The following is a 26,140-nucleotide window of genomic DNA, read 5'->3' as shown; positions in this document are numbered from 1 at the left end:
TCGCAAAGTTCAAGGGGGCCGAATACTTTCGCAAGGCACTGTAAATGCTGGTAAAACTAAATGCATGCTCTTCAACCGATCACTGCCCGCACCCGCCCACCCGACTAGCATCACTACTCTGGACGGTTCTGACTTAGAATATTTGGACAACTATAAATACCTAGGTGTCTGGCTAGACTGTAAACTCTCCTTCCAGACTCACATTAAGCATCTCCAATCCAAAGTTAAATCTAGAATTGGCTTCCTATTTCACAACAAAGCCTCCTTATCTCATGCTGCCAAACATACCCTAGTAAAACTGACTACCCTACCGATCCTTGACTTCGGGGATGTCATTTACAAAATAGCCTCCAACACTCTACTCAGCAAATTGGATGCAGTCTATCACAGTGCCATACGTTTTGTCACCAAAGCCCCATATACTCCCCATATACTACCCACCACTGCGACCTGTATGCTCTCGTTGGCTGGTACTAGCTACATATTCGTTGCCACACCCACTGGCTCCAGGTCATCTATAAGTCTTTGCCAAGTAAATCTCCGCCTTATCTCAGCTCACTGGTCACCATAGCAACACCCACCCGTAGCACGCGCTCCAGCAGGTATATTTCACTGGTCATCCCCAAAGTCAACACCCCCTTTGGCCGCCTTTCCTTCCAGTTCTCTTCTGCCAATGACTGGAACGAATTGCAAAAATCACTGAAGTTATAGACTCATATCTCCCTCACTAACTTTAAGCGTCAGCTGTCAGAGCAGCTTACCGATCGCTGCAGCTGTACACAGCCCATCTGTAAACAGCCCATCCAACCAACTACCTACCTCATCCCCATATTTGTTTTTGTTTTTCTGCTCTTTTGCACACCAGTATTTCTACTTGCACATCCTCATCGACACATATATCACTCCAGTGAAAAATTGCTCAATTGTAATTACTTCGCTACTATTGGCCTATTTATTGCATTACCTCCTTACTTCATTTTGCACACACTGTATACAGATTTTTCTATTGTACGTTTGTTTATCCCATGTGTAACTTTGCGCTGTTGTTTTTGTCGCACTGCTCTGCTTTATCTTGGCCAGGTCACAGTTGTAAATGAGAACTTGTTCTCAACTGGCCTACCTGGATAAATAAAGGTGAAAATAAAGAAAAAAAAGATGGTTGGCAGGAGTAGTGCAGTTTTATCAAAAGGAGACGTATACTTGGAAGAAAGAGGAGGAATGGAGGGAAAAAGAGAGGGAGAGGAGGTCTAAGAGAGAGAGGGTCGAAGAGGGTGAGCTTGAGTCGGATAAAAATGGTGGATAAAAGGGAGATGGTTTGTTAAGACAGGAGGAGAAATGGAAGTGAATGAGGGTGAAGTATCGGAGACCGAGGTATGCACCAGGATCAGGAGAAAGAATAGTGGAGTAGGGTGGTGTTCATTTTATTTTAAATAATTGTGAAGTTAGTGAGTATAGTGTTAGATGGAATGATATTTATTTAGTCCATTTTTATTTTTCAAGCAAAGTATAAGGGAGTTGTACTCCAGCCTAGTAGGTGGCGGTAATGCAACAAATTCGATGCCAACCGCCGTTAAACCCCATAGAAGAAGAAGAAGAAGAAGAAGAAGAAGAAGAGAGGCACAATCAATGCGGAAGATAAGTTTGTGTTTCGACGCGGTGTGCGCCGTGGAGTGGGGTTCCCCAAAACACCAGCACATTGTACCGCCCGAAATATCTCTCTATGCCGGACAATAGCCTAAACAGAAGAACACCTATTGCAGTATTGGAAAATACACTGAAAGTTGCACTCAAAAATAGTACTGTAATTGAGATAACCACGTTTGACGGAGTGCGGTAAAATTAAATTGTAGCGCCCTACAATTTTGGATTACACGGTGTCGGTTGTGCACACTCCCGCACGTTCATCAGTCGAATGCCGAAGGAGAGGGAGAAGAGGCGAAAGACCTCCAAGGAGGCAGGGCTGTCTGGCGCTGGGATTGGTGAAGGGTTTTGTAAAGAGCGCAGAACAAGCTGCAAAGCATCTGAGAATTGCGATGAACTGTGCCAGATGACAGAAGTTAGGTTGCCTGAGGTTAACGCCGTTCTAGCGCAATCTAGTATGATGGAGGTGCGCCGTGTACCACAGGTGACAATTACCCCAGATGGAGGCTGCTCGCAGGAGATGGAACAGGAGGACTGGGCTGATGTGGACGGTCCTCTGCGACGGAATATGTCAAACTCCTCTATCTCCTCAACAGGTTCCTCCATAGAGTCAGAGGATGACATTCTGAGTGACAACGAGAAAAAGAGCAAGGGGAATATCACATTAGAACATTTGTGTGAGCACACGGGAGAAGTGAGTACAGACTATTCTTTATTCAATTAAAGTCTTATTGTTATTGGGTCGTTCCACAAAAATAGTGCCTTTGGGTCCCTTTTCATATTTTAATGAGATTGTGCACCAATATAGAATTTTAAAAGCCTGTTATAGTAAATGAATGAATTGCCCTTTAATAAAGCTGGGTTGAGAAACTTTGTAACCTTTAATATAGACCACATGGAGAATTAAATAAATCAGCCTTTTTTAAATGAAGACTTGTGGCAACAAAAAACAAGTGCCAAAATTCTGCATTTTCATTGCATTCCAGGCACCCTCTGTGACTTCTAGGAAGATTTTAACCCACTTAACTCCAAATGTATCCAGGTTTTCACCGTCATGTAGTTAAGCTCAAGTACTGACAGTTATTTCTGAAGATTATTTTTATTTCATGTGATTAGTGATTCATTTACATATGTACCTCATTTTAAGGCCAACCCTGTTAAAGCTGCAATATTTACAATTTTGGAGCGACCTGACAAAATTCATTGACAGCAAGTCTAAGAAGCGGTAGCTCTGTTCTATTTGCACATTTTCTATGGTTCCCGTTCTTAACTTTCGTTTTTGCAGTCTATTACTTTTGTCAACGCTGTTACCCATAGATACAGGCTAGAAATGTTTAGTCTACTAGTATATCTCAGATCTGGCAGTCATTTTGATATTATGACTGAGAACTCTGTCCTGTCATAGGGCTAGATTTATTCTTCCCCTATGTACTGTACAGTACCAATCCAAGGTTTGGACACACCTACTCATTCCAGGGTTTTTCTTAATTGTTTACTATTTTCTACATTGTATAATAATAGTGAATACATCAAAACTATGAAATAACACACATGGAATCATGTAGAAACCAAAAAAGTGTTAAACAAATCCAAATATATTTGAGATTCTTCAAAGTAGCCACCCTTTTGCCTTGATGACAGCTTTGCACACACATATATTTCACAGTGGTTTAAATGGTAGAATGATTCTCTACACTATACTTGCTTGTTTTGTCATGTGAACTAGAATTTTAGCAACCAAGAAATGGCGGAGCGATTTCTGCATAGTTCATCTTTCATGGATGTGAGCTTTCTGATGTATTTACTAAACATCCTTTCCTTAATGTATTAATTCATCTGTTAGAAACCATTTCATACACAAGACCATTAAGCAACATACAGTACATGTGATACTGGTATAATCAGTTGTTTTTGAGGGTCTTTATAATGTTTTCTCATTTATAGTGCAGTAACGATGAATCACTGAGTGAAAAACAGGACATTTTCGTATCTAATCAACAGCCAAGTGATCAGTTAGCGCTGATCACTTGGGTAATTACAGACACTCTTCGAATGGTTTATTTAGTCTTGATTGGGATCATGTCAGATAGGCCTATAGTTAGCCATCTTAAAGGTCATTTCCTCTTTTGCGGTGCACTTCTGTGAGACAACACAGAAGTGGAAAGGATTTAGTTTACCCCCCAATCTTAATTGAGTTAACTTCCTTCATGTCTGATGGACCCTGGTCTGAAGCAGCCATTTTGTTTTAGCCACGTCTTATAGCACATAATACAGGCGCTGCTGTTTGCCTGGCCTACAGTATAATTTAGGAGGGCTGAGGATGGTGTTGTATTTGACTTCAACACGCTTGATTGATGACTTGCTGTATAAAATAATGGCACAGTTGTGTTTGTCAGGACAATACAGTAGTTTTAGATCCTCAAATTTAAAAGTAGATGTGAATACCTAATATGATGATCCAACAAAGTTGCCAAACAATGTCACTTGTGAATGTAAAAACATAATTCAATGTTTGACTTCTAAGGCCTCTCTGTTTCTCTACACCACTGGGTGAAAATTCTGATCGAAGTGAATAATAATCTACTTGTCAAAAGCCATATTTGACTTTGTCTCTGACAAAGGAGATCTGTGCCTCTGTGTAACTCGTCAGAGCTCAGCCATCTCCATAGAAGGCTCTTAGCTGTCAGCTTCCTTTAAACACACTGCATACACATTGCCTGGCCCTGCAGGAAGGGATGGCTGGGCTGTGTACACTGCATAGTGGTTCACAGTGCTCTCCAACTGGGCCAGGTCAGTATGACAGGCCACTTGAAAGCTCTCATACTCAACCGTTTTATTGCTCTTTCCAGTTATTGAAAACAAAAAATGGTCATGGAAAAGGTTCCTCCCCGTTATGAAAATAGAGATTTCATTACCTCGCTAACCTTTTTAAATGGTAGATGAAGTCTCCAGTCAGCCCCCACACTTACATTACAAGACACCCCCATAGTCTTATGACTTATGTACACATTTGAGCCACATTGACATTTAGTTATTGCCCTTTCAACACAGAAAGAAAACTACTACTTTGTACACTAGGTTACCCATTCTGTGTTTTTCCAGTAGGGGAGAGTGAGGTAAGTAGATTATTTTTATTTTTTTACCCTTTAGCATTACTCCGTCAAGGGAAATATAGTATTCTTTCTAACAAAGATATCTACATATATTTCAAGATGTTGTGTATCCCTGGAAATAATCAGAGGCCATGGAAAAATTACAGTTTGAAAACATAGACAAGCTATCTAACACTTTTAACATAGGCCCTGTTGTTAGCTCATATACCAGCAATAATTCCTTGCATTACGCCTGGGAAGACAACACTTCAATTTGCTCAACTTGCCATTGGCTCAACTTACCCCAAGGCAAACATTTTGACTATATTAGCCCACACAGCTACAGTTGAAGTCGGAAGTTTACATACACTTAAGTTGGAGTCATTAAAACTCGTTTTCAAACACTCCACAAATTTCTTGTTAACGAACTATAGTTTTGGCAAGTCGGTTATGGCATCTACTTTGTGCATGACACAAGTAATTTTCCAACAATTGTTGACAGACAAATTATTTCACTTATAATTCACTGTATCATAATTCCATTGGGTCAGAAGTTTACATACACTAAGTTAACTGCGCCTTTAAAACAGCTTGGAAAATTTCAGAAAATGATGTCATGGCTTTAGAAGCTTCTGATAGGCTAATTGACATAATTTGAGTCAATTGGAGGTGTACCTGTGGATGTATTTCAAGGCCTACCTTCAAACTCAGTGCCTCTTTGCTTGACATCATGGGAAACTCAGAAGAAATCAGCCAAGACCTCCACAAGTCTGGTTCATCCTTGGGAGCAATTTCCAAACGTCTGAAGGTACAATGTTCATCTGTACAAACAATAGTATGCAAGTATAAACACCATGGGACCACCCAGCTGTCATACCGCTCAGGAAGGAGACGCGTTCTGCCTCCTAGAGATGAACGTACTTTGGTGCGAAAAGTGCAAATCAATCCCAGAACAACAGCAAGGGACCTTGTGAAGATGCTAGAGGAAACACGTACAAAAGTATCTATATTCACAGTAAAACAAGTCCTATATTGACATAACCTGAAAGGCTGCTCAGCAAGAAAGAAGCCACTGCTCCAAAACCACCATAAAAAAGCCAGACTACAGATCGCAACTGCACATGGGGACAAACATCATACTTTTTGGAGAAATGTCCTCTGGTCTGATGAAACAAAAATAGAACTGTTTGGCCATAATGACCATCGTTATGTTTGGAGGAAAAAGGGGGAGGCTTGTAAGCCGAAGAACACCATCCCAACTGTGAAGCATGTGGGTTGTAGCATTATGTTGTGGGGTTGCTTTGCTGCAGGAGGGACTGGTGCACTTCACAAAATAGATGGCATCATGAGGTAGGAAAATTGTGGATATATTGAAGCCACATCTCAATGACATTAGTCAGGAAGTTAAAGCTTGGTCGCAAATGTGTTTTCCAAATGGACAATGACCCAAAGCGCACTTCCAAAGCAAAAGGGCTTAAGGACAACAAAGTCAAGGTATTGGAGTGTCCATCACAAGCCCTGACCTAAATTTTGTAGAAAATTTGTGGGCAGAACTGAAAAAGCGTGTGAGCAAGGAGGCCTACAAACCTGACTCGGGTACACCAGCTCTGTCAGGAGGAATGGGCCAAAATTCACCCAACTTATAGTGGGAACCTTGTGGAAGGCTACCCAAAACATTTGACCCAAGTTAAACAATTTAAAGGCAATGCTACCAAATACTAATTGAGTGTATGTAAACTTCTGACCCACTGGGAATGTGACGAAGGAAATAAAAGCTGAAATATATCCTTCACTCTACTATTATTCTGACATTTCACATTCTTAAATGAAGTGGTCATCCTAACTGATTTAAGATAGGGAATTCTTACAAGGATTAAATGTCAGGAATTGTGAAAAACCAAGTTTAAATGTATTTGGCTAAGGTGTATGTAAACTTCTGACTTTAACTGTATAATTATGCTTGTCATGCTAGGTTTAGGACCTAATTTTGAAGCTTATTGAGACCCCCACTGATGTATAGAACATTCTTAAAATGATCTTCTTTGGTTTAGATGGAGCTTTCATGATGCTTCTAACACAATAAATTCATTTGACTTGGTGACAATCTTTAAAAAATTACCTAACTTGCTTACCACTTTTTCAATGTGGTTTCTTCCTTCACAGACTCCATGAAATTATGACGTCTTCCTAAATATTTGGACAAATTATTAATTTTGTGTATGGTTTACCCCTTTGGCTGAACTTACCCCACCCTCCCCTATGACAATTACTTGTAGTGAAAAAGAGGAATGAACATTGTCATCACATCAATTGGCGCTAACAATTTGTAAAATAAAAAAATAAAAAAATGGTATGTTAATGATTGCTCATATTCAAATCTGCCAGGTTGAGAAACTGTTGCAAGGAAAATGAACAGCTTGAGTGAATCATTCAGTATTGTCACTCCCTTGTTCCAGTTCTTGTTGGCTGTTATGTCATTTATAATTGGTCAAGTCAAAGTGTAGTGGGCTTTATTTGCAGCTGATCCCAGGAGCATTATTTTCCATCAGTCTGACAACCACACTAGGCACGGCTTTACATAGAGATGTGTCCCAGAACTCAACAGGAATGTATTAATAAAGGGTTAAAGAAGCAACAATGTTCACAAACATGAAGTGATTGTAGTTTGTGTGAGAGTGTGCCCCATACGGTCATGGAAATGTTGCAATCTTTTTTTGAATGAATTGAAATACCTACTACAATGTTGAAATTCAGACTAGCTTTTACAGTGCCTTGCGAAAGTATTCGGCCCCCTTGAACTTTGCGACCTTTTGCCACATTTCAGGCTTCAAACATAAAGATATAAAACTGTATTTTTTTGTGAAGAATCAACAACAAGTGGGACACAATCATGAAGTGGAACGACATTTATTGGATATTTCAAACTTTTTTAACAAATCAAAAACTGAAAAATTGGGCGTGCAAAATTATTCAGCCCCTTTACTTTCAGTGCAGCAAACTCTCTCCAGAAGTTCCGTGAGGATCTCTGAATGATCCAATGTTGACCTAAATGACTAATGATGATAAATACAATCCACCTGTGTGCAATCAAGTCTCCATATAAATGCACCTGCACTGTGATAGTCTCAGAGGTCCGTCAAAAGCGCAGAGAGCATCATGAAGAACAAGGAACACACCAGGCAGGTCTGAGATACTGTTGTGAAGAAGTTTAAAGCCGGATTTGGATACAAAAAGATTTCCCAAGCTTTAAACATCCCAAGGAGCACTGTGCAAGCGATAATATTGAAATGGAAGGAGTATCAGACCACTGCAAATCTACCAAGACCTGGCCGTCCCTCTAAACTTTCAGCTCATACAAGGAGAAGACTGATCAGAGATGCAGCCAAGAGGCCCATGATCACTCTGGATGAACTGCAGAGATCTACAGCTGAGGTGGGAGACTCTGTCCATAGGACAACAATCAGTCATATATTGCACAAATCTGGCCTTTATGGAAGAGTGGCAAGAAGAAAGCCATTTCTTAAAGATATCCATAAAAAGTGTTGTTTAAAGTTTGCCACAAGCCACCTGGGAGACACACCAAACATGTGGAAGAAGGTGCTCTGGTCAGATGAAACCAAAATTGAACTTTTTGGCAACAATGCAAAACGTTATGTTTGGCGTAAAAGCAACACAGCTGAACACACCATCCCCACTGTCAAACATGGTGGTGGCAGCATCATGGTTTGGGCCTGCTTTTCTTCAGAAGGGACAGGGAAGATGGTTAAAATTGATGGGAAGATGGATGGAGCCAAATTCTGGAAGACAACCTGATGGAGTCTGCAAAAGACCTGAGACTGGGACGGAGATTTGTCTTCCAACAAGACAATGATCCAAAACATAAAGCAAAATCTACAATGGAATGGTTCACAAATAAACATATCCAGGTGTTAGAATGGCCAAGTCAAAGTCCAGACCTGAATCCAATCGAGAATCTGTGGAAAGAACTGAAAACTGCTGTTCACAAATGCTCTCCATCCAACCTCACTGAGCTCGAGCTGTTTTGCAAGGAGGAATGGGAAAAAATGTCAGTCTCTCGATGTGCAAAACTGATAGAGACATACCCCAAGCAACTTACAGCTGTAATCGCAGCAAAAGGTGGCGCTACAAAGTATTAACTTCAGGGGGCTGAATAATTTTGCACGCCCAATTTTTTAGTTTTTGAGTTGTTCAAAAAGTTTGAAATATCCAATAAATGTCGTTCCACTTCATGATTGTGTCCCACTTGTTGTTGATTCTTCACAAAAAAATACAGTTTTATATCTTTATGTTTGAAGCCTGAAATGTGGCAAAAGGTCGCAAAGTTCAAGGGGGCCGAATACTTTCGCAAGGCACTGTACATTACATCTATAGAATTGTGTGTAGCCACAAATGAAAGGACTGTGTTCATATCTCCTTGTCTTGACAGATGACATGGCTTTATTAAATACATGTTCATTTAATATGTCACTGTACACTGTTGGCAATGATGTCTTTGCGAGAGAGTTGAAGGCCTGTGTGGACATATGACACCCACATAGCTGGCTAAACCAACAAAGGGCATTTCATATGCCACATAAACAACACCAGCAAGTGTCACTTGACATTTCAGAGTTCCTGTCTGTGAGTTCTGTTATTTGTTTCCAGTGTAAACAATTTTTTTATTTATTTTTTTATTTCACCTTTATTTAACCAGGTAGGCAAGTTGAGAACAAGTTCTCATTTACAATTGCGACCTGGCCAAGATAAAGCAAAGCAGTTCGACACATACAACGACACAGAGTTACACATGGAGTAAAACAAACATACAGTCAATAATACAGTATAAACAAGTCTATATACGATGTGAGCAAATGAGGTGAGATAAGGGAGGTAAAGGCAAAAAGGCCATGGTGGCAAAGTAGATACAATATAGCAAGTAAAACACTGGAATGGTAGATTTGCAATGGGAGAATGTGCAAAGTAGAAATAAAAATAATGGGGGTTCAAAGGAGCAAAATAAATAAAATACAGTAGGGAAAGAGGTAGTTGTTTGGGCTAAATTATAGGTGGGCTATGTACAGGTGCAGTAATCTGTGAGCTGCTCTGACAGTTGGTGCTTAAAGCTAGTGAGGGAGACGAGTGTTTCCAGTTTCAGAGATTTTTGTAGTTCGTTCCAGTCATTGGCAGCAGAGAACTGGAAGGAGAGGCGGCCAAAGAAAGAATTGGTTTTGGGGGTGACTAGAGAGATATACCTGCTGGAGCGTGTGCTACAGGTGGGAGATGCAATGGTGACCAGCGAGCTGAGATAAGGGGGGACTTTACCTAGCAGGGTCTTGTAGATCACATGGAGCCAGTGGGTTTGGCGACGAGTATGAAGCGAGGGCCAGCCAACGAGAGCGTACAGGTCGCAATGGTGGGTAGTATATGGGGCTTTGGTGACAATCAATAGAATGAGTTAGTGTTCTTTCACTGCGGCCAATGACTAGGGCTTCACTTCCTTTTACTGCAATCTCAGCATACTGCATTGTGACCTCCGACCTCTGTTTCATTGCTTACCCTAAATTGTCAGTGTCCACTGGACTTCGGAAAGTATTCAGGCCCCTTGACTTTTTCCACGTTTTGTTACAGTACAGTCTTACTCTAAAATTGATTAAATTGTTGTTTCCCCCCTCAATCTACACACAATACCGCATGATGACAAAGAATAAAGTTTAGATTTTCTCAATAAAAAAACGGAAATTTCACATTTACATAAGTATTCAGACCCTTTATTCAGTACTTTGTTGAAGCACCAAGTACAGCCTTGAGTCTTCTTGGGTATGATGCTACAAGCTTAGCACACCTGTATTTGGGGATTTTCTCCCACTCTTCTCTGCAGATCCTCTCAAGCTCTGTCAGTTTGGATGGGGAGCGTTGCTGCTCAGCTATTTTCAGGTCTCTCCAGAACCCTCCAGAGGGTTCAAGTCCGGGCTCAGGCTGGGCCACTCTGGACATTCAGAGACTTGTCCCGCAGCCACTGCTGCATTGTCTTGGCTGTGTGCTTAGGGTTGTTGTCCTATTGGAAGGTGAACCTTCACCCCAGTCTGAGGTCCTGAGCGCTCTGGAGTAGGTTTTCATCAAGGATCTAGATCCTGACTAGTCTCCCAGTCCCTGCCGCTGAAAAAACATCCTCACAGCATGATGCTGCCACCACCATGCTTCACCGTAGGGATGATGCCAGGTTTCCTCCAGACGTGACGCTTGGCATTCAGGCCAAAGAGTTTCATCAGACCCAATATTTTTTTCTTCTCGCGGTCAGTCTTTAGGTGCCTTTTGTCAAACTCCAAGTGGGCTGTCATGTGCCTTCTACTGAGGAGTGGCTTCCGTCTGGCCACTATATCATAAAGGCCTGTTTGGTGGAGTGCTGCAGAGATGTTTGTCCTTTTGGAAGGTTCTCCCATCTCCACAGAGGAACTCTGGAGCTCTGTCCAAGTGACCATTGGGTTCTTGGTTATCTTCCTGGTCAGCTCTAGGAATATTCTTGGTGCTTCCAAACTTCTTCCATTTTAAGAATGATTGAGGCCACTGTGTTCTTGGGGATCTTCAATGCTGCAGACATCTTTTGATACCCTTCCCCAGATCTGTGCCTCGACACAATCCTGTCTCTACGGACAATTCCTTTGACCTCATGGCTTGGTTTTTGCTCTGACATGCACTGTCAACTATGGGACCTTTATATAGACAGGTGTGTGCCTTTCCAAATCATGTCCAATCAATTGAATTTACCACAGATGGACTCCAATTAAGTTATAGAAACATCTCAAGGATGATCAATGGAAACAGGATGCATCTGAGCTCAATTTGGAGTCTCATAGCAAAGGGTATGTACTCTTATGTAAATAAGAATACATTTTTAATACATTTGGTATTTTGTGTAAATTGAGGGGGGAAATGATTTAATCCTGTTTAGAATGAGGCTGTAATGTAACAAAGTGGAAAAAGTCAAGGCGTCTGAACACTTTCCGAATGCACTGTATCTCAGTACTTTACAAACATATATGGTTTTACTTGTATTTATTCAGGGGATCCCTGAAACTAGAGGAGGATTTACCTAAATTGGTCGAGACTAGAGGGACCTCGAGTTAATCCATTCGCAGGGATGTTTTGGTAGCTCATTCTTTTATACTTTAGTAGCACAGTTAGGTAAGTTGGAAGCTTGTGTAGTCGAGCTTTGTAAACAATCTGCTTCCTGCTACTTAGGGAGAGGCAATATCTATTTCTGAAGAATAAGCCCACTTTAAATATTTTTAACTAGCACATCTGTATATATATATTTTTTAAAACATGAAATCTTTGTCAATCCAAATGCCCAGATATTTATAGGTGGTGACCCGATCAACGGGAGAACCATCGAATGAATAAATATGTAGTCCAGCCCCCATAAATATGTAGTCCAGCCCCCAAAACTTTACGAGAATAAGAGAACAACATATATTTGGTCTTGCCCGCATTAAGTATACGTTTTAACCCTACCGGAGAATTCTGTAAGGCAACCAGGCCAGATTGCAGCTCTTACACAGCCTGGTCGTCAGTTGGGGCAATGCCATAGATACGTGTCGTCTGCATACAGCTGAACATTATAAAAACATATATCTCGAAAACTAGACTTAACACCATTTAGAAATCACACACTGTGTCTTGTCTGACAGATAATACTCAAACCACACGCAAGAAGCCTGATCCAGGCCTATGTCATTCAACCTTGGGATGGTCAACAGTGTTCGGCCTATAAAGAAGGCAGCATAATGATTTTTATAATCAAAGCAATTTAACACATCAGCTGAAACGGTGCCATGTCCAGGTCTTAAACCGGATTGGTGTGGAAATGTTTCCTTTTAGAGTGTAATAAAATAATGTCTCACCTCTGTGTCATCAAGCCAGTGCTAAGACTGTGTAGCAGTTCTGCTGTGAACATTCTGTGTGACTCACTCAACGTCTCATCACAGATAGAGAACCAAAGTTGTCACATCTCTGCCTGAATCATCCACATCTCGTTGAACAAGATCTCAATGACTGTCTTAATGCAAATCACATGGAAACAGAAAGCCAATCAGGTGTGACCATACACAACAGCTGGTAGTGAAATTTGTAAGTTCCACAGAAATGACAATCTATAGCAAAGAAACAAATATGTTTGCAGATGAGGCCAAGGTTAGTGTTTCAAGTAATGGGTTAGGGGTAATGGCTAGGTTTTTATTTATTTAACTAGGCAAGTCGGTTAAGAACAAATTCTTATTTACAATGATGGCCTACCAAAAGGGACGGGATTCAAAATAAAAATGTGGGATAAAACACACACACATTACAACAAGAGACAACACTACATAAAGAGAGACCAAAGACAACACAGCATGGCAGCAGCACAACATGACAACACGGTAGCTGCACAAACAGGGTACAAACATTTTTGGACACAGACAACAGCACAAACAGGCAGAAAGGGAGAGACAACAATTCATCACGTGAAGGATTAAGGTTTAGGGTTGAGCAAGAACGGGGCCATGAAGCTAGGGTTAGATTTGAGGTTTGAATTCGAGTTGAGCCGCGATAAGGGTATGAAGCTACGGTTAGTGACTTAGATACATTGAAGCAAATAACCAAAGTCACAGTGGCCAAGTGATTATGACAGCTGTCCGTCGTATTTGAGTCAAATCATGATCATTATCGTTATACAACTTAATTGACGTCCACCCGACTGGTGAGCGCTGGCTTGAGGAGGACAGTGACTCTGCCTGGTTGATAATGAACCAGATACTCCAACGAGGTAAACCTGACTGTTACTGTGCTTGGTCTTCTTTCCTCAGAGCATTCCCTGGTGGACGCTAAAGAATATCGTCGTCAACTGGCCTTTTGTTGGCTCCCAGAGAAGAAACCTGTCCTGGGTTCAACTAGCTGGACACAAAGGTAAAGCACAGTCATCATGGTCATGACCCCTCACTGATCAGAGCAGCGTACCACGAACCAATCACTAATTATACATACTGTGCACATTCCACACAAAATAAAGCACACGAGACACAGACTACTTACTGTATGCTATTAGTCACACACAACTGCAAATTCCATCTGAAACAATCTTTTTGACCCTAACCAGCTTCAAGACGGGTTACTCAGCCGAGACCGCTCTCCTCTCTGTCACGGAGGCTCTCCGCACTACCAAAGCTGACTCTAACTATCTCTCCTCATCCTCCTAGATCTGTCCGTTGCCTTCAACACTATAAACCATCAGATCCTCCTCTCCACCCTCTCAGGGCTGGGCATCTCAGGATCTCCACACTCTTGGTTTGCATCCTACCTGGCTGGCCGCTCCTACCAGGTGACGTGGAGAGGATCTCTGCACCATGTCCTCTCACTACTGGTGTCCCCCAGGGCTCTGTCCTAGGCCCTCTTCTCTCTATACACCAAGTCACTTGGCTCCGTCACATCCTCACATGATCTCTCCTATCACGGATGACACTCGATTACTTTTCTACTTCCCCCTTTTGACACCCAGGTGGCGACAGGCATCTCTGTATGCCAGGCAGACATCTCAGTTTGGATATTGGCCCACCACCTCAAGCTCAACCTCAACAAGAAGGCCTGCCCGCTCCAAGACCTCTCCATCACGGTTGACTAACTCTACGGTGTCTTCCTCCCAGAATGCAAAGAACCTTGGCGTGATCCTGGACAACAGCGTTCTTTGCATACATCAAAGCAGTTCATGCTCTACAACATCCGTAGAGTACGACCCTAGTACTTCACACAGGAAATGGCTCAGGTCCTAATCCAGGCACTTGTCATCTCCCATCTGGACTGCTGCAACTCGCTGTTGGCTGGGCTCCCTGCTTGTGCCATAAAACCCCTGCAACTTATCCAGATCTCCGCAGCCTGCCTGATGTTCAACCATCCCAAGTTCTACCATGTCACCCCGTACCTCCGCACACCCCACTGGCTTCCAGTCGAAGCTCGCATCCATTACAAAATCAAGGTGCTTACCTATGGAGCAACAAAGGGAACTGCTCCTCTACCTAGCTATACTCAAACCCTACACCCAACCCGAGCACTCCGTTCTGCCCCCTCTGGTCTCTTGGTCCTCCCACCTTACAGAAGGTCCGCTCCTGCTCAGCCCAGTCCAAGCTCCTCTCTGTCCTGGCACTCAAATGGTGGAACGAGCTTCCACCTGAAGCTAGGACAGCAGAGTCTCTGCCCATCTTCTGACAATAACTAAAAACGTGCTACCTCTTAAAAGATGATCTTAAATACAGTGCATTCACAAAATATTTATACTCCTTGACTTATTACACATTTGTTGTTACAGCATAAAATGGATTCAATGTATTGTTTCCACTCATCTACACACAATATCCCATAATGACAAAGTGAAAACATGTTTTTAGAAATGTTTGCAAATGTATTAAAAATTAAATACAGAAATATATAATTTACATAAGTATTCCCACCCCGGACTTAATCCATGTTAGAATCAGCTTTGGTAGTGATTACAGCTGTAAGTCTTTCTGGGTAAATCTTTTAAGAGCTTTGCACACCTGCATTGTACAATATTTGCACATGATTCTATTTCAAATTCTTCAAGCTCTGTCAAGTTGGTTCTTTATCATTGCTAGACAGCCATTTAAGTCTTACTAGAGTTTTGGCTTAAATCGACTTGAAAATAAAGCCACTCAGGAACATTCAATGTTGTCTTCGTAAGCAACTCCAGTGTATATTTGGCCTTGTGTTTTAGGTTATTGTCCTGCTGAAAGGTGAAATTGTCTCCTAGTGTCTGGTGGAAAGCAGACCGAACCAGGTTTTCCTCTAGGTGCTTAGCTCTCTTTTGTTTCTTTCGATCCTAAAACAACTCCGTAGTCCTTGCCGATGACGAGCATACCCATAACATTATGCAGCCACCTCCATGCTTGAAAATATGATGAGTGGTACTCAGTGATGTGTTGTTTTGGATTTGCCCCAAACATAACACTTTGTATTCAGGGCATGAAGTTACTTTTACACATTTTTTTTTTGCAGTTTTACTTGAGTGCCTTATTGTTGAATATTTGTATTCTTTACAGGCTCCCTTCTTTTCACTGTCATTTAGGTTAGTATTGTGGACTAACTACAATGTTGATCCATCCTCAGTTCTCCTATCACAGCCATTAGATCTCTGTAACTGTGTGATGTCATTTCAGGGCCTAAGTATTTTTTTGTCTTCGTGCTAGACTGCCGCTTGTCCCTGGTACATGTTTCTCCTAACAGTGTTGACTTGTTAACTTCGATTTGTTAGTTCTTCATTGTTCTGTTTTTTTGTCTACTTTTCAGCCTGCTTTTGTCCACTTGCTTTGCATGCTGGACTTTTACAACCTTGCTTTATTAGAGCTCGTTAGCTGTTAGTCTACCTCTGAAAAGGTTCTGCATGGTCAATCTGTGGTCTGCAGTGGCTGTACAGCATTTACTGCTGATACAGACGGTGCAGAAGTCAGCGCAAATGTACTTTTTGCGCTTCACAGAGCTGTTGTCAAATAAAATACAATTATATTGGTCACATACACATGGTTAGCAGATGTTATTGCGAGTGTAGCGACATGCTTGTGCCTCTAGTTCCGACAGTGCAGCAATATCTAACAATTCCACAACGACTACCTAAAACACTGAGTTTGTGTTTTATACAGGACCTCCCGTCCCCACCCACCATCAACCAATCATGCCAATATGGAGTCCTCCACATTGTTGCAAAAATGTGAGAGGCACACAGCGATGTGGTACGGAGCTTGATTGGGCCTCTGCGTGCCTCTGGCGGCTCTGCAATTGTCACACCCGCCATACAAAGCCTCCAATCATATTTTCGGATCAAGCATAAATTGGATTTGAGTCTGGACTGTGCTGCTGTGACTTCCACCTGCCAGGGTTCTTCCTCTGATCGCTGGCCTGCTGGTTCACTCCTGGCCTCCTATCAGATTACCCTCTGACTCTCGCTGCCGGGTATGGCTTCCGCCTCCCCCTGATTATTTGCCGGTAAGTTCTATGGCAGCGGTCACTGACGATAAAGGCTTACACTCCTTTTTTTTTTGTGTGCGAGTTGCGCTGTTGTTGGTAGTTGCACTTGATTCAGAAGCAGGCAAAGTGTTCCCATTTTTGAACAATTTATTTTCTCTGAAAAGACAAACTCCGCCTACCAGGCAGTCCGGGAGACCTGTGGTTAAATTGAGTGTGCCTACTGCGCCGGCCAATTTGGATAGCTCAAATCACTTTGTCTACAGCTTCCCCGGCCACAGAGTTTGATGCTAGCCTACATGAGGTTTCATAAGTTTTAAAACCATGACCAGAGAGACTCAAAGAACACATCAAAGAGCTGCTGTTTTTATGAGTAAGTTCATGTCTGCTTTTATTCGACACTATTATAAAACGGGCCTCTTCCTACTTCTCCCGCTGCGATGAATGAGTAGCCAAGTCTATCGATAGCCCTGCATATGACTTATTATTAGCAGTTTGTTGTCTTTTTTTAATAATGAGGACTTTCTCTGGTCATAGGAACAGCATGAATTTGTGCTTGAGACAGATTAGTTTCGCCATCAGTTGGAAGACCGTGTCCCCTCTTTCTGCTCAGTCTCACTGGAGAAAAGGAAGGAGAGAGCAGGGACGGTGAGAGGCGGAACCTCTGCTGCTCTCTCCTTCCCTCTGCTGATCAAGACAACTGGGAACTCTGGCAAAAATGAGATCTGACTGGGAACAATAGTTTGAACGGTCATTCAACTCAGAATTCCAAGTTGGAAACTCTAGAGCTCCGACTTTCCGTCCTGAAGATCATTGACGCCACGATTTGACCCCGCCCCCCCGGGTCCCAGTTGTCATAAAAGCACCATTACCATTGGATGCAGGTACCATCAGTCCAGGAACAAAGTTAATAATTTCAATTTATGCTCAGCTGTTCCTTGCAAGTGCTACACCAACAGATCTAATTGTTATCAAATCTCGAGTTTTGAAATATAATATGGTCTGATAAGAATATTGGCAAGCCAGGCCCACAGCCAATATGCTTTAGGTTTGGGCCTAGTGCACAAACCTCATTCCTACAGAACTGTTTTTATTAGGTATATGTTACATTTTAAGTCCTGTTTAGAAAATATTATGAGCGGTAGAACTCTGCATGCTTTTTGACTGCAGAAGTGGTCTTGACTCCGAAAAGGTTGGTGACCACTTCGCTACGGCCTCTCCCCTGAAGCGCCTCTTTCCCTGGCTCTGGTAACCCAGCCTCGACTCTTTTGCCATTGTGTGGGCCCCATTCGTCAATCTCATTGAGTAGGCCTCTGCTCTCTGCTTTTTCCTCTGCTAGCAAAGGTTTTGTTTGTGACTGTGGGTTATAGTGCTAGCTGGTTTAGAGTAGGCTAGTAGGGCTTTGGCTTGCTGCTTTGCCGACCATGGTGGTTTCCTTCCTCTACGACAACTGAGTTAGGAAGGACGCCTGTATCTTTTGTAGTGATTGCTGGGTGTAATTACACAAGGTGTAATTAATAACTTTTTCATGCTTAAAGAAATATTCAATGTCTGCATTTTTGTGGTCCTGTATGGCTCAGTTGATAGAGCATGGAGCTTGTGACGCCAGGATTGTGAGTTCAATTCCCGTGTCTACTCACACATATAAACGTGTATGCATGATTGTTATTCACTTTGGATAAAAGCGTCTGCTAAATGACATTTATTATAATAATAATGAATGATGAATTATTATATACAAAAAAATACCAATAGGTGCCCTTCTTTGCGAGGTATTGGAAAACCTCCCTGGTCTTTGGTTGAATCTGTTTGAAGTCCACTGCTCGACTGAGGGACTTTACAATTATCTGTATGTGTGTGTGTGGGGTACAGAGATGAGGTAGTCTTTCAAAAATCATGTTAAACACTATTATTGTGCACAGAGTGAGTCCATGCAACTTATAATGTGACTTGTTAAGCAAATCTTCACTCCTGAATGTATTTATGCTTGCTATAACAAAGGGCTTGAATACATATTGACTAAAGACATTTCAGCTTTCATTTTAAATGAATTTGTACAAATTTCTAAAAACATAATTCCACTTTGACATTACGGGGGTATTGTTTGTAGTTAGTCACTCTCATTTTAATACATTTTTATATTTAGGCTGTAACACAAAAATGTGGAAAAGGTCTAGGGGTGTGAATACGTTCAGAAGTCACTAAGTCATATGTCTTATTCCCCCCCCTAAAATGTCAATATAAACTGTCAGTCATGAGTGGTTTGCTGTGGAATGTCAGTGTGTCTGTGCTGCTCTTTTCCAGGTAATTTCAAAGCTGGCGGCAAAGGCACCATTCTGAAGAAGTTCTCAGAGAATGAGAAGCTGTGCTTTGAGAGGTTGCAGGGTGACGTGCTCCAGGGCTTTGTGCCAGGATACCATGGGGTGGTGGAGAGGGATGGGGAGCCCTTCCTACATATGACTGATCTACTGGTCAACTTTGATGAACCCAGTGTTATGGACTGCAAGATGGGAGTGAGGTAAGGTAGCAGCAGTAGGTCTGTTCCATAATAATGTGCAGAATACTACATGTCTGGCCCTTTAGGAGGGTTGGGTGAAAGGAGGTATTAAGCAATGTTGAGAAAATGGCAAACGAGTCACGGTTGGAGTAATATAATTTAGCAGTATCAGAGAGCATTTTCCATCTTACACTTCAGTGCTCCTGATAGCAGAACATACACACTGTAAACTTGTTTATTTTTCACTTGATAAAAAAAAAAAACTGTTTCTGTGAGGATTTCCTGCCACAGTTGGTGGGGGTGTCATGTCACACAGAGGCCCTCACGTTTCCTGTACATAGACAAAGAACCACGTACAAACGCACACAGGGGGGGTTGCAGGCACAGGTTTGCCCTGGAGACTCCCTTCTGACAAACATACAATCCAATTCATTACCCAAGCTCTCTCACTGTCAGCTAACACACCCTGTCACACAGTTAAACTAACAATCAGGCTGTGTACCCTGGAGTCTCCTCCTGACTTCCTCCTTTTATACAGAGGAAGTTCCATTAGCAGAATGAAACTGACCTTCCTACATTGACTTTGCTTCTCTTTTTGTCTACCAAGTAAGACTTTGCAATGCCTTGCCTTGTCTGTAGTGCCACCACACCAACTCCACTCTCATCATACACGACAAGACAATGACAAGTCACTTAGCTGTGAGGATTGTAAACCGTGTCATACGCCGCTCAGTGTGTCTCGTTCTGTTGTTTTCCTCTCAGGACGTATCTGGAGGAGGAGCTGGTGCGAGCCCGAGAGCGGCCTAAGCTCCGTAGGGATCTGTATGACAAGATGCTGGAGGTGGACAGTGAGGCCCCCAGCCCACAGGAGCACCTCCAGAGGGCCGTCACCAAACCCTGCTACATGCAGTGGAGAGAGACCCTCAGCTCCACACACACCCTGGGGTTCCGCATCGAGGGCATCAAGGCAAGTACCAGTGTGTCAACATAAAAGAAGGAATTTGGTCAGTTTTCACTCAAAATGCCACCATAGAGATCCTTTCCCATTTAAACCAGAAAAGGTTTTTCTTGTCCCCCCCCCCCCCCCGTCCCCATTAACCAATTTTTAATGGTTAATGTTGCTCATAAGTTTTTTTATTTGTAGTTCACTACATATTCAATTTAGTCATGTTGTCTGTTCCTTCTCACAGAAAGCTGACGGTACATGTCATACGGATTTCAAGAAGACCCGGTCTAAGGCGGATGTCACACAGGTCTTCAGGGACTTTTCCGGAGGCAATACAAACATCATAGTAGGTTGACAGCAACGAGTCATACCTGTTATGGTGTTACAGCCGCATTAATTTGCATGTTCTGCTGATTCATAGACAAATGGAGACATACAGTGCCTTGCGAAAGTATTCGGCCCCCTTGAACTTTGTGACCTTTTGCCACATTTCAGGCTTCAAACAAAGATATAAAACTGTATTTTTTGTGAAGAATCAACAACAAGTGGGACACAATCATGAAGTGGAACGACATTTATTGGATATTTCAAACTTTTTTAACAAATCACAAACTGAAAAATTGGGCGTGCAAAATTATTCAGCCCCCTTAAGTTAATACTTTGTAGCGCCACCTTTTGCTGCGATTACAGCTGTAAGTCGCTTGGGGTATGTCTCTATCAGTTTTGCACATCGAGAGACTGACATTTTTTCCCATTCCTCCTTGCAAAACAGCTCGAGCTCAGTGAGGTTGGATGGAGAGCATTTGTGAACAGCAGTTTTCAGTTCTTTCCACAGATTCTCGATTGGATTCAGGTCTGGACTTTGACCTGGCCATTCTAACACCTGGATATGTTTATTTTTGAACCATTCCATTGTAGATTTTGCTTTATGTTTTGGATCATTGTCTTGTTGGAAGACAAATCTCCGTCCCAGTCTCAGGTCTTTTGCAGACTCCATCAGGTTTTCTTCCAGAATGGTCCTGTATTTGGCTCCATCCATCTTCCCATCAATTTTAACCATCTTCCCTGTCCCTGCTGAAGAAAAGCAGGCCCAAACCATGATGCTGCCACCACCATGTTTGACAGTGGGGATGGTGTATTCAGGGTGATGAGCTGTGTTGCTTTTACGCCAAACATAACGTTTTGCATTGTTGCCAAAAAGTTCAATTTTGGTTTCATCTGACCAGAGCACCTTCTTCCACATGTTTGGTGTGTCTCCCAGGTGGCTTGTGGCAAACTTTAAACAACACTTTTTATGGATATCTTTAAGAAATGGCTTTCTTCTTGCCACTCTTCCATAAAGGCCAGATTTGTGCAATATACGACTGATTGTTGTCCTATGGACAGAGTCTCCCACCTCAGCTGTAGATCTCTGCAGTTCATCCAGAGTGATCATGGGCCTCTTGGCTGCATCTCTGATCAGTCTTCTCCTTGTATGAGCTGAAAGTTTAGAGGGACGGCCAGGTCTTGGAAGGAGTATCAGACCACTGCAAATCTACCATTTCAATATTATCGCTTGCACAGTGCTCCTTGGGATGTTTAAAGCTTGGGAAATCTTTTTGTATCCAAATCCGGCTTTAAACTTCTTCACAACAGTATCTCGGACCTGCCTGGTGTGTTCCTTGTTCTTCATGATGCTCTTTGCGCTTTTGACGGACCTCTGAGACTATCACAGTGCAGGTGCATTTGATTACACACAGGTGGATTGTATTTATCATCATTAGTCATTTAGGTCAACATTGGATCATTCAGAGATCCTCACTGAACTTCTGGAGAGAGTTTGTTGCACTGAAAGTAAAGGGGCTGAATAATTTTGCACGCCCAATTTTTCAGTTTTTGATTTGTTAAAAAAGTTTGAAATATCCAATAAATGTCGTTCCACTTCATAATTGTGTCCCACTTGTTGTTGATTCTTCACAAAAAAATACAGTTTTATGTCTTTATGTTTGAAGCCTGAAATGTGGCAAAAGGTCGCAAAGTTCAAGGGGGCCGAATACTTTCGCAAGGCACTGTACCTTTTCTCATGTAAAGGCCATACTTGAACAGTCAAAGAAATTGGTTTACCTGTCTCGTGTAAGATCACATGAAAAGTAATACACACACATTGGTAAATATTTGGATAGGATGAGAAACCCACATGGCAATAAGCACTATAGTAGATCCTGTTGGAACGACAGATGGCAAATGGAATTGAGCTACCTGTACACATAACCTCTTAATTTAATGGATTAGGAAGGGAGGCTCCCAAGTCTCTACTCAACAGCCAGAATTATCACATTGCCCCCTATTCTCTCCCTCTCATACAGAATTCATACCTCAGCAAACTAGCAAAAATTCAACAAGCCCTGAAGTCATCTGAATTCTTCAAGAGACATGAGGTGAATAGAGGAGCTTTAGTTCATCAGCACGTGTTTTCTATTGAAATTTGTTCATCACATTTTACAGTCGTGGCCAAAAGTTTTGAGAATGACACAAATATTAATTTTCAAAGTCTGCTGCCTCAGTTTGTATGATGGCAATCTGCATATACCCCAGAATGTTATGAAGAGTGATCAGATTAATTGCAATGAATTGCAAAGTCCCTCTTTGCCATGCAAATGAACTGAATCCCCCAAAAACATTTCCACTGCATTTCAGCCCTGCCACAAAAGGACCAGCTGACATCATGTCAGTGATTCTCTAGTTAACACAGGTGTGAGTGTTGACAAGGACGAGGCTGGAGATCACTCTGTCATGATTGAATTCGAATAACAGAATGGAAGCTTCAAAAGGAGGATGGTGTATGGAATCATTGTTCTTTCTCTGTCAACCATGGTTACCTGCAAGGAAACACGTGCCGTCACCATTGCTTTGCACAAAAAGGGCTTCACAGGCAGGGATATTGCTGCCAGTAAGATTTCACCCTAAATCAACCATTTATCGGATCATCATGAAATTCAAGGAGAGTGGTTCAATTGTTGTGAAGAAGGCTTCAGGGCGCCCAAGAAAGTCCAGCAAGCGCCAGGACCGTCTCCTAAAGTTGATTCAGCTGCGGGATCGGGGCACCACCAGTACAGAGCTTGCTCAGGAATGGCAGCAGGCAGGTGTGAGTGCATCTGCACACACAGTGAGGCGAAGACTTTTGGAGGATGGCCTGATGTCAAGAAGGGCAGCAAAGAAGACACTTCTCTCCAGGAAAAACATCAGAGACAGACTGATATTCTGCTGAGGACTGGGGAAAAGTCATTTTCTCTGATGAATCCCCTTTCCGATTGTTTGGGGCATCCGGAAAAAAGCTTGTCCGGAGAAGACAAGGCGAGCACTACCATCAGTCCAGTGTCATGCCAACAGTAAAGCATCCTGAGGCCATTCATGTGTGGGGTAGCTTCTCAGCCAAGGGAGTGGACTCACTCACAATTTTGCCTAAGAACACAGCCATGAATTAAGAATGGTACCAACACATCCTCTGAGAGCAACTTCTCCCAACCATCCAGGAACAGTTTGGTGGTGAACAATGCCTTTTCCAGCATAATGGAGCACCTTGCCATAAGGCAAAAGTGATAACTAAGTGGCTCGGGGAACAAAACATCGATATTTTGGGTCCGTGGCCAGAACTCCCCAGACCTTAATCCCATTGAGAACTTGTGGTCAATCCTCAAGAGGCAGGTGGACAAACAAAACCCCACAAATTCTGACAAACTCCAAGCATTGATTATGCAAGAATGGGCTGCCATCAGTCAGGATGTGGCCCATAAGTTAATTGGCATCATGCCAGGGCAGATTGCAGAGGTCTTGAAAAAGAAGGGTCAACACTGCAAATATGGACTCTTTGCATCAACTTTATGTAATTGTCAATAAAAGCCTTTGACACTTGTGAAATGCTTGTAATTATACTTCAGTATTCCATAGTAACATCTGACAAATCTCTAAAGACACTGAAGCAGCAAACTTTGTAGAAATTAATATTTGTGTCATTCTCAACTTTTGGCCACGACTGTATATATTAAACACATCGAAGAGCTTTTGTGAGGCATACCAGTGAACAATATCAATGATTATATTGTAATGAGTACTAGTCTTTTTCTCCAAGGTGATTGGGAGCTCCCTCCTCTTCATCCACGACCACACTGAGCGAGCTGAGGTTTGGCTCATTGACTTTGGTAAGACCACAGGGTTACCTGAAGGACAGACTCTGGACCACTGCATACCCTGGCAGGAGGGCAACCGAGAGGACGGATACATGTTGGGTCTGGACAACCTGATGAGGACACTGGGCTCTTTGACCAATGAATGCAATAGTGAAGGAACTAGTCAATTGACTAGTGAGTGAACCAGTGAGTGCCTCTTAGCTATGGCCACCCGGAAGGGAGATGGATTTTACATCATTCTAGCAGTTAGAGGACCCTGGGCGGTATTCTAGTCTCTCAAGGGTCCTCTGTCAGAAAGTATACCTACTGTATGAATCACACTTACAGCTTACCTACCCACTGTATTCAGCACAACCAATTGTATCGCTGAGTAAGTATTGTTGAAGCTATTGCAGCATGGAGGTAAGAGGAAGGTTTTTTTTTTTAGCATATCTGTGCCTGTTGAACTAATGAATATACAGAAACTTGATATTGTAAAGCCTGTACATTCTAGAAAAGGCATTACCTTACTGCTAACGTAAGGGACAGTATTGCATAGAAATCTAACACGCTCCGTATTCCAAGGTATCATTAGATATGATCGATTGAAGTATTTGATAATCAAGCATGTCTTTTTTTTTGGTTTCAAACGTTATTTAAGACATCGGGCATACTTTATTCTAATACAGTTACACACAGCAGTTTGTATTTAGGATCATATCATGGTGAAAGATGAATTTAAAATGAGTCTTTTCTAGTATTGTATTTTGATAGTCCACGAGACTAACCTCAGAAAAACGCTATTGCTTTGCGTGAATGGGTTAGCGATGGTTGTGTATCGGGATTTCATATGTTAAAGTAGACATCTGTAATGCTGTATTATAAAACACATGAAATAGTTCATTTGTTTGGGGCAGAGAGATACAAGTTTATAGTGTTTGTTCTTCTGTGTAGAGGCCCATAACTTTGGATATGAAACTAATGTCTGCGGAAATGTTGAAAATAAAAGTTTTCAGACTGTTTTACTATTTTTTTATTTTGGTTGGGGAAGATTGTATTTTACCAGGTAGAGTCAGGTGAAGGGGGGGTTTCTTCACTAATGAATATATAGGCTTCAAGGCTTGTCCACAAAGTGTCACTGTGTTTGACTGTAGCCTACATCATTGGAAACACAGGACATTATCGTAACCTAAAATATCCAGTAAACAATGTTTATTTCAGTGTAATAAGCTAACATGTACATCAGCAACCGTACCACTTTAACTGCAGCTCATAACATAAATACTGAGAAATCAAAAAGGTAAATGGCAAACAAGCCCTCAACTATTTGGTATTTCATATGAGGATGCTGTCCCCTGCTGGGTATAGGAGGTACAGTACAAACATAAATACACTTTTTAGAAATGAAGTAGAATTGCTACAAATGTACGAAGTTAGTCCAGTTTAAGGAATTCCAATGTCAAATAATAGTATATAATATTTTGGTGTTGCCAAGGTGAAATTCAGTAGTATGGACACAGGAATTCCTACCACATGATCTGCTGTATGTTTCTCTAAAACCCTCAGTAAAAAGTGAGAATAGCCACCGTTTGATTAAATGCACATAGAGAGGGTAAAGCATTAGTAGACAATAGTATTAAGACAATAAGTGTGGCAATTACTACATTTAAACACTATCTACAAAATAACTGACAATACTAAACGAGATGACATTGGTCATGCACCTTGTAGGTGACAAGTCATTATAATTATCGCAAGGAGCTCCTACACTAGTCTAGACTGTACCCGTCATAGCATCCTCGCACATTGTAAT

General features: G+C 42.0%; 1 protein-coding gene across 3 annotated transcripts; it reads left to right on the top strand.

Annotated features, from left to right (window-relative positions):
* Nucleotides 1–1,581: 1,581 nt before the first annotated feature.
* On the top strand, nt 1,582–25,349 carry LOC139383450 (inositol-trisphosphate 3-kinase A-like). Of its 3 annotated transcripts, none has more exons than XM_071127996.1 (7): nt 1,582–2,335; nt 13,577–13,676; nt 19,044–19,257; nt 19,999–20,203; nt 20,427–20,528; nt 22,528–22,599; nt 24,291–25,349. In XM_071127996.1, the coding sequence occupies exons 1-7, from the start codon at nt 1,913–1,915 to the stop codon at nt 24,528–24,530; spliced, it is 1,356 nt and encodes a 451-aa protein (XP_070984097.1). In that variant the 5' UTR covers nt 1,582–1,912; the 3' UTR covers nt 24,531–25,349. The 3 variants fall into 3 exon arrangements, with proteins under 3 accessions (XP_070984097.1, XP_070984098.1, XP_070984100.1); XM_071127999.1 differs by having other exon boundaries at nt 1,645–2,335; nt 24,277–25,347; XM_071127997.1 differs by lacking the exon at nt 22,528–22,599 and having other exon boundaries at nt 1,620–2,335.
* The last annotated feature ends 791 nt before the right edge of the window (nt 25,350–26,140 follow it).

The sequence above is a fragment of the Oncorhynchus clarkii genome, chromosome 25 (genome assembly GCF_045791955.1).
Source record: "Oncorhynchus clarkii lewisi isolate Uvic-CL-2024 chromosome 25, UVic_Ocla_1.0, whole genome shotgun sequence".
Taxonomy (NCBI): Eukaryota; Metazoa; Chordata; class Actinopteri; order Salmoniformes; family Salmonidae; genus Oncorhynchus; species Oncorhynchus clarkii.
This window is presented reverse-complemented; position numbering and strand designations above follow the sequence as displayed.